A 10,048-nucleotide genomic window follows, 5' to 3' on the forward strand; every position below is an offset into this window, starting at 1 on the left:
ACACACACACACACACACACACACACACACATTTGTTGGGCAAAATAATGGAAACACCACTTTTTATTTAACTACTTCTTCTATTGGCATTATGACCAATTCGAAACTGTTATGGCTTGTATATTATGTATTCATACATCGTGGCACTCCGTCAGTTACGACGACGAGGGTTTCAGTTGATCCGATCAACGGAACAGCCTGATCGTAAAATTAACGTGCAAGTGGCTGAGCACTCCACAGACACGTGTACCCTTAATGTAGTTCTCGGGGAGATTTAGCTTGATACAGAGTGTGACAGGGCTGGCCCTTTGAAATACAGGTACAACAGAAACAGAAAAAAAGAGTGAGAGAAAGTTGTGGTGAGAGAGTATAGCAGGGTTCGCCACCCCCTGTTTCCGGAGCCTTGTGGAGCTTTAGGTGTTTTCGTTCAATAAACACTCACAATGCCCGGTTTGGAAATCGAAACCACGATTCTACAACGGCGAGTCCTCTGCCCTAACCACTGGGCCATTGCGCCTCCACATTCATACATATGTACATCATGATATAGCCCTCTGTCTTTGTTTTGATTTTTTTTTGTTTTGTTGTTGGGTATTTTTTCACATTTATTTAAATAAGTTAGAATGCGCGACCTGTCTGATTTCCAAATGTAAACTGGTGGTGTGCAGATGACTGGAGATTCACTGACTAATACTGCTGAACTGCTTAAAGTATCGAAAGGTATGGTCTCTACAATCCTTTGGACAAGTATTACATGTCATAGCGGAGTAAAGTTTGCTTGAGAATCAGTAGAAATTAATGTGTTTCTCTGAAATGATATCCGAGGATAGATGCGATTGTGGAACTCAGCTGCAATATTCTGAATTTAAGTAGAGTGGAATGTTTGACACAAGAATGTGAGGCTGTAGAAACTAACTGCAAAAAGCATTCTGCATTTTAATTTACAACACGTGTTGTTAGAATATGTGTGTGTGTGTGTATATATATATATATATATATATATATATATATATATATATATTGTAAGGTAATTATCTGGTACAGGATCTTCAAAGCGTGAAGGTAGGAAAAACAGTCGCATATTTCTTCAGATATTGAAAATAAATCAGTCTTCCTTGCATAATCATTTGTAGTGCCAAAGGAATTGTGTGAAGATAGTATTTCTTCAAATAATGAAGCATTTTTCAAATAATGAAGATTGATTTGTTTGCGTATATCCACCGGTGTGTTTGTCGGAAAATTCACTTATGAGCATGTGTAATTTTATACTTAGTTTGATATCAAAGATGAAGTTGATATAATGTTGAATCGAAAAATGGCGTATCAAAATTCAAATTGATATTTTTTTGGTAGCAAATGTGAATGTATCGCTAACCTTTTCTATAAAACACCTGGAAAGAAGACTTTTCAATTGAGTTTGCTTCTGTAATTTTGTAATTTGAATATTTATAATTAACTGAAAGAAGAAAAAGTTGTATGAAGAACGTATTTGGTGAAGTTCATATGATATTAGATTAGTATCATAGTCGGTAAAAATTAAGATGAGAATCTTAAAATGGACGATACGTTATAGTTATCCATCTGCCGACTGAGACGTTCAATAGTTTGTAATCTCTCAGTGGTCTTGCCTTGCGCACAATGACAAAATATCCAAGTTCACTTCACCAAGGTTTCCAATGTTCCTCTAAATTCGTCACCTTATCTTTCTCTATGTTTAAGGTATATGACACTCTTATTGTTATTTTCTGACATATTGCATTATATTGTATTATTTAATTCAAAGTTCCACGACATCCTTAAGTATTGTTTAGAATGCGGTGACATCTCGGTTGGAAACTATTGACAAAAATAAATTCTATTCAATAAGACTTGGAATCCTCTGTAATTAATTCCTTACAAAAATATGAAGTCATTATTTTTTCTGTTGTTTTTTTTTTCTTTTGCAATTGGTTGTTATCGATTGAATCAAACCTTAGTTTGATAGATACTTTTTATCGATATTGGATTGATTAAAAGGTAAATTCAGCACCAGTATGATTTAAATTCTGAACAATAGAATCCAGTACTCCATGATTTCACACCATCCTTTGTATTGTTCCGTGCAGCACAGGTTTTGTTAGAACACGATAGGAAATTATTGCTGTACACAATCTCAGGCTAAGGTCCTTCACTCACCTCAATCATTCCACTCCAGTCCCTTGTAACTATTTAAGATAAACAGATCAGATGAGTTCAAGTTGAACTCATCCTGAGTAAGCATCCATGGTTAAGTAGACATTTTATTTAAAGAAAAATTACGAGAGATATGGCGGCAGCAATTACTAAACAAGGATAATAGTTTGTCTAACTTCTCTTTTACTTAACGAATTGTTTTACTGTTCGCATGTGGTTGTTGCGTTGTTGTTGTTTTGTTGTTGTTGCTGTTGTTGTTTTGTTGTTGTTGCTGTTGTTGTTGTTTGACCTCATGTCAGTCCTGGTCGATCAAACCTATTACCATCAAGTCCTTCTTATCCTATGCAAATATGGTGTGATTCAAGATTTAGTTACTATTTCTGGAATATCGAACTGCCACATAGAGGCTCTCTCATGAGCTTTTCTTATTGGATCAGATGTGCATGTATACATGTGTGAGCGCGAGTATATCTGAGTGCGTCTGTATGTCTGCGTGTGAGGCAAAGTCATTTCACTTGCCTTCATTATTACAGTGCAGCCAGCTGCAATAGATTACATGTTAAGAGTACAAACAGCTGATGCATTATATAATTATGACTTTTCCGTAAACTTGCGGTATTAGTACAGATATTACCATAGATAAAGCCTACTATTGACACAAACTAACGAGGGAGCTCCTAAGCAGTCACTCAACCAGCTAGAAATAACATCTACATCTCTCTAAAATTACATCCTGGTCTCTTTAAAAAAGGACTCATTGAACAAAATAATCAAAGGTACACTATGTCAGGAAAGAACCTAACTGTTCATGTGTGGAATGCTTGTAAATGTAGATCTACGCAGACCAGGTGCTAAACAACAAAAACACCATACTATAAACAGACATCGTATACATGGAAAACGGTGTAGGTTAACAGATTAACGTCTTGAACCCTAAGTTAACCTCAAACTCAACAGATAATTTTTGTGTAAGTTTGGTGCATAGATAACTTCTGATAATGGCGTCAGATGAAGATAATTTACGACAAAATTAATCAAATATGAAAATTAATTCTGCTATAGACACAATGCCTTAAGTCTGAGGGAAGGAGACAATTAATGACATCAACCTCAACACCCAACTGATTCTTATTTTATCGGCTCCGAATGGATGAACGACACGCTCAACCTCGGCGAAAGTTGAACACTGAACGTAAAGCCAGAAAAGTTGCCGCTCAGCACTTTGTCCGGCATGCTAACGATCTTATCAGCTCACCGCCTTTGATCAAATATGAAATGATAAAACGAAATATAGCAATAAATGATAATGTATTATGTAAATTTGTTATGATTAAAGCTATGATTAAAGGCAGGAAGAATACCAGAAAGAAAGTCTTATAGTATTTAGTTACCTCTATGTACATTCTGAATTCAATTCGTATCAGCGGAAATTGAAAGCATTCAAAGCATTTGTTAGACAGCTACTAGATAAGTTCTTTGTTAAAGAATGACTGCTTTGCTTTGCATTTGCTAATAAACGGCCTGGATGTCTTCAACAGGATTTCATCCCCGTAGTGTGAATATTGTAAGCAATGCGAGAATTGGCAGCAAATTCAATGGAGAAGTTAGCTTCATGTGAAGGTGTACACCAAGGTTCTGTACTTAACACTGTTCTATGCATAACAGTTGTTGAGATGAAAGTACGAGGCGATTATCTTTATAAACAGATCACATGGTGCTCATTACCGAACAGCAACATCAGAATTTTGAAACCTGGAGTCTTATTTTTGAGATTAAGTTTAAACAACAAAGTAGTGTCTCTCGTAGGAGTAGTTAGTAGATCGTGCGTTCATGAAAATCTAACATGCGCATATGCGTTGAATGCGGAAAATTTGCAGAAGCTAGATATGTTAAGCTACGTGAATGGCTGGATATTAGATTCGACTGTTTAACGGTGTGCAGCAGAACGGGCTGCATTGTTAAGAATAGCTGATGCAAATATATGAATGGAGGGGAATGTGACGATGGAGTGAGAGTTATGGCAGGAGAGTACCAGGAGGTTAATGAAAAGTGATGAGGTAGAACAAATCCCGCTTTATAGACGAGAAGATAACGAAGAGATGAGTAGCTATGAGCTCTATGACAGACATATCAAACCCATGACAAAACGGAGATGATTAAATGAGATTAAAATTTGATTGTACGTGTGTATTTCAGTGTGTACGTGTTCTGCTGTTTCTTTATGTATGTATATGAATGAGAGTGCATGTATGTATGTGTAATGTTTGCACCGTAGATTAGTGCTCATAAATAACTTATAGTTGTATATTAACCGCAAATACACAATGTGTGTACCAATGCCTTATCGAAAATTTCTATCAGTAACCTTGTCTTCATTGTGTCACTCATACTTCCTGTGCTGGTCATTCGAGAAAAGCGATATATGTGTGTATTTCAGTGTGCTTACCTGTGTATATGAGTATATGAGTGTATGCCTGTGCCTGTGTGTGCATGTGTGTGTGTTCATATATACGTTCAGATATAAATACTAATGTTTTGAAGCAGTAATAAAATGTTGTGGTGATGTATACTTGGAAACTGAAGAATCTGCCATTTCCATTCAGTTTACTTACTCAGATAAGCTATCAATTAACGATTTACTCGATATTATATGACCAGCGCCTGCTAAAATGCTAAAGAAAGAAAACGAACAATATGGCTGGTGAAAACAAGAAATAATAAAAGAATACACAGTGTTTACGCTTCCCCTCTAATTGATGTATGTGGCATTTCTGTTAGCAAGAAGAAAATCAATAAAAGCGTTTTGTGGCTACAAATGATGAAGGAAAGGATAAGCTAATAAATTTCTTATTGCCATTGTTTTGTAGGAAAATTTTACTGCTTAGTCAAGGAAGGATGAGAAATGCTCATGATTTTCAAGTTTTTTATCTTTTCCTTGATTAGAAAATAGATAGAAGGGAAATATCCTCAAACCGGAGACTAACAACAGAGTGAACTCTAGAAAAGATACCTAAGTATTAGATAGTGGTGGGTAAACCGGGATACGAATTAAGTCTACCATCCAAGAACTCGGAACACAAAAAGCCGGAATAAATACTGCTCCAGAATTTTTGTCTGTCTGCTTAGCTTGGCAGGTAATTTATTTCATCGGTCCCAAAAGAAAGAGTTCACCTCAGTGGGATTTGAACTCAGAGAGCAGACAGCTGAACAAATACCATTAGATATTTAGTCTCACTCTCTAACGACTGTCACATCATTTGTAGGTTTTTTAACAGATTTATGATATGAAGTAAAGATCGTGGATGGTCTCGTCGACTGGATATTGAACAGCTAAAACAGTAATTGATGGTTCGTATCATATTATTGGTGATGCGTTGTCTTTTTGGCCAAGCACTTAACCTTCATAGAACAAGTTCTACATATCACTGTGTTCATTGACTAAACTGAACTATATATATATATATATATATATATATATATATATATACACACACACAATATACTTTATTATTAAAGCTGCAAAAGCATCACATAATGGTATTAAACCGGGCCATGAATTACATCTTTCAAATACACCAGGACGAGATTTGAAATAGAAGAGAGGTTTAGACAATGAAGGGATTGTTAAGGATGATATTACAAAGAATAAGTGCAGCACCTCAACAATCGTAACAATCAAATAACAACACAATATATACCTCAGACATTGAACAACTGGAAAACACAACCAACTGAATAAATAGCAAATTTCTGGTTAAAATATTTAACAGTCATACAAAGTGCTTATGAAAACGTAAGGCTTAGGATTTTCGGGGTATTGAATTCGCGATCATTAGGTTGTATGTTCGATTTTCGAAACAAATGCAGAATTGTATTCTTGAGCAAAAGACTTCATTTCATATCACTTCAGCCAACTCAACTGAAAATGAATACCAGTAGTATTCTGGGGTTTATTCCTGTGACGGATTGACGTCCCGTTTAGAGGAGATTCTTCAACTCTTTGTACTTAAACATCACAAAACCGGTTAAGCTCTGATTTAATGGGTTTGTTGGCTCAAAACAGACTTTAACTAAAATATTTAATGCTTTATTGAAAGATCCAGGAATAATATCTGAATTATTCACAGCGGATAAAACAATCTTAATCTCCAATACTACAAATATAACTAGAAAACCCAAAAACCCATACCTTGCCCTTCTACACTATACAAAAGACCACATGGTAAGCATCAACTCGCTACCAGAACAGAATATTCTGAAAAACTCGTATGGCCAGAAGGATCAATTTCTGTTTAAAAAAGCTGTCATCAGACTGTAAAAGGAGGTAAAAAAAATTAGTATAGCGAATATTGGATGTCTTTTGACAATATTCCTCACATGTGGACTGTGGAAGCATTTGCATAAGGCAGCACTTTTTTTCTACTCTAGACACTAGGCCCGAAATTTAGGGGGAGGGGCCAGTCGATTAGATCAACCCCAGTACGCAACTAGTACTTAATTTATCGACCCAGAAAGGTTGAAAGGCAAAGTCGACCTCGGCGGAATTTGAACTCAGACAGACGAAATACCGCTAAGCAGTTTGCCCAGCGTGCTAACGTTTCTGCCAGTTCGCCGTCTAAAAGCATTGATAACAAGCAGGTACATCAAGCATACTCAGAATGAATGTCAAGCAATTCCTCAAATTCAGAGAGAGAGAGAGAGAGAGAGAGAGAGAGAGAGAGAGAGAGAGAGAGAGAGAGAGAGAGAGAGAGAGAGAGAGAGAGAAAGAGAGAGAAATATGAAAAAGATGTTCATTCCTATCAAAAGAGAAATATTTCCAATGTTTCTGATACTCTCTTCATTTCTCAATTCATACTTTTCTGCTTGACGTCAACAAACATGCTAAAGCAGATTGGATTCGAATATAAATGCTGTAGACGTACAATCAGACATCGTTTGTATAGGGTCGACTCCTAATTTGTACGCTGCAGATGTTTACAAATAGAATCCTTATTACAGACTAAGAAATTTACATCAAATTCGGTTTACAAAAATGTGCCTAGGCAAACTTGTAGAATGGAAAATTAATAAAATACTAATGGTATCTTGAAAGAAATGCTATAGAAATAGAAATAAGAGAATTATAGCAATAACAGGCTGACAAATACGTAGAAAATAATGAACTAGATAGAGCATAATGCAAAAAATGAAATATAAGAGTTTAGGAATGAATATGAAAGATGCACTACTAACTAGTTAACCTTCTCTCTCCCAATGGGTCCAATAGCTTCAGTTTTTTTAGTTGCTATTTCCTACTGTTTATATTATTTGATTCTGCTGAATTCTCGTAACTCATATTGTTTTTTACTCTCTTTTATTTGTCAAATGGAAAATTTTCCGTATGTTTATAAAAGCTACAAAATTTCACCTTATACATTAATTACCGCATGGGTCCATTAGACCCTCGAATTAAATTCAGACAATACTCTTGCCATTCTAAACAATATTATTTTCCAAGATATAAAATAGATATATCAGATATAAAATAGATAAAATTGTATTCAATTTACTTGCTGAATTTTAGATAAAATAGGAAAAATTATGAAAATATTCTTGTAAATTTGTGTGTTATTGCATCACCTTCAATCTGCTAGGTTATAGGGGGATGCAATATTCCTATGTGATGACACAATTCTTACAATATAGTGCATCATCTTTCAGGAGAGTATAGATATGAGAGAGATCAATATCTGCCTTTAGTCTGCTATCAAGTTTCATATAGTTCAGTTGTGTTTTTCAATATGCCTAGATTCGAAAACTTGAGTGAAGACCAAATATCGAAAAGGTTATTGGAATTAGATGAAGAATTGGAAGAAGATAGTAGTGATTCCTTCTATTGCTCTGAAGATGATGGTGAAAGTGATTGTGTGCTGGACAGTTTAGGTTCTGTGTCATCAGATGATGAAGATACTCAAAAACAATTATCTGCAAGCCACCCAGTTATGCATGAACGAAGCTATATGCTTCTAGAGACAGACAAGAAGTATGGCATTTTAATCATCTTACTCAAGCAGCAGTAAGAACTTCATCTTGCAGTGTTGTGTGCCAACAATGTGGACCTTCTCCTTTTGATAAAAGGTCTTGCGATAGCATTGAAACATGTTTTACTATCTTTATGCGCCAGAATTTTCTTGAAGTAATTCGTAACTGGAAAAATGTTGAAGGCCAGGTTGTTTACAAAGATAAATGGAAGGAAATTGATCACTCTGAACTGAAGAAATTTTTTGGACTGATTATTCTTATAGGTGTTACAGTTGTGGAGCCAAGAAGATGGCCGCCCAATATTCAACAAAATTATGATCCGGGGAAGTTTTCAACAGATTTTATTGTGCTTTGATGATGTTAGTGTAAGAAGAAAAAAGAGAAATGATAAATTGGTATTTGAAATGTCGAATCATAATTTGCAAGATGGATATGTTCCAAGTTCATGCATGACAGTTGATGAACAATCAGTTTCATTCGGAGGGCGCTGCCCATTCCAGATATTCATTCCTTCAAAACCATGGAAATATGGAATTAAAATTTGGGCAATGTGCGAAAGTGAAACATCTCATGCCTGGAAAATGCAAATCTACACTGGAAAAGACCCAGTAAAAGTTAGAGAGACAAGTCAAGGTTCAGGAGTTGTTGAAGACCTAGTAAAAGAACTTGAAAATACTGGTTGCAATATAATTTGTGATAATTTTTTTACAAGTCTAGGATTGGCTCGAAAGCTGTTTAGCGAGAAAACTCTTTCAGCTGGAACAATTAGAAAGAAAAGAGTTGAACTTCCAAGTACTTTCACAAATGGATAAAAAAGAGAAATCAACAGCACAATATTTGGATTTCAAAAGGATTCTATGATCCTATCTTATTGTCCCAAGGAAAATTATGGAGTCACACTTATGAGTACAATGTACTCTCAGCCTTCAATTGATTCAAAAAGGGCTGAAAAGAAATCTGAAGTTATTACATATGTTACAACAAAACAAAAGGAGGAGTAGATACCCTAGATAAGATGGTAAGGATATACACTTGCAAAAGAATGACTCGAAGATGGCCTATGGTTATATTCTGCAACATGATTGATATAAGTGCAGTGAATGCTTGCAGAGTTTCAAGGATAAAAGAAGACAGTGCTTAATTCAGTTAGGAAAGGAACATGCTGAAGTGAATGCTAAACAAGAACATGACAAACAATCTTCTAGTTCCGCTAATATTTCTCAACCAAACAAGAAAAGAAGATGATCTTCAACTTCATTTAAGATTCTTCAGCCAAAGTAAAAAGGAAGATGTTCTTTGTGTGGTCAAAAAAAAAAAAAAAAAAAAAGACAGGAAAACTCGGACTACATGTAAGAATTGTAATATCCATGTTTGCCAAGAACATTCTAATGTTATTTGCATTCACTGCCATGAAGAGCTGTAATTCTGTACTTTTGTAATTTTTCTTAATTTATAATATATTCTGTAAGCTATAATTCGTTATTCACCTGATAGCATATATAATGTAGCAAAGAAATAGTAGTAGCATGAATAAAATTTAATTAAAAGAAAAATATTGGGTCCATTGAACCCAGTTGGTAATTAGTGATGTACATTTTCTCACATGATTCTGCTCAGGCCAGTGACCTAATCGGAATACATACCCTTTCATTAATCCAGTCTTCCTTTCCGGAAATAACAGGGGTCTATATAGGGATGACGCCTTATTTTTTCTAAACAGAAGTAGTAAAATACAGTTAGAAAGGCATGGGGAAAATTTCTTTAGACTTTTCAAAAATTTAGGACTAAATATTACTAGAGGTAAAGATTATCGTAGAGTGAATTTTCTTGACGCTACCTTCCGTCTTGATTCTGG

At 35.2% G+C, this 10,048-nt stretch overlaps 1 protein-coding gene across 1 annotated transcript; it reads left to right on the forward strand.

Annotated features, from left to right (window-relative positions):
* Positions 1-3,743: 3,743 nt before the first annotated feature.
* LOC106872938 (uncharacterized) lies at positions 3,744-9,005 on the forward strand. Its single transcript, XM_014920118.1, has 2 exons — positions 3,744-3,983; positions 8,457-9,005. The coding sequence occupies exons 1-2, from the start codon at positions 3,744-3,746 to the stop codon at positions 9,003-9,005; spliced, it is 789 nt and encodes a 262-aa protein (XP_014775604.1).
* Positions 9,006-10,048: the final 1,043 nt, after the last annotated feature.

The sequence above is a fragment of the Octopus bimaculoides genome, chromosome 5, assembly GCF_001194135.2.
Source record: "Octopus bimaculoides isolate UCB-OBI-ISO-001 chromosome 5, ASM119413v2, whole genome shotgun sequence".
Classification (NCBI taxonomy): Eukaryota; Metazoa; Mollusca; class Cephalopoda; order Octopoda; family Octopodidae; genus Octopus; species Octopus bimaculoides.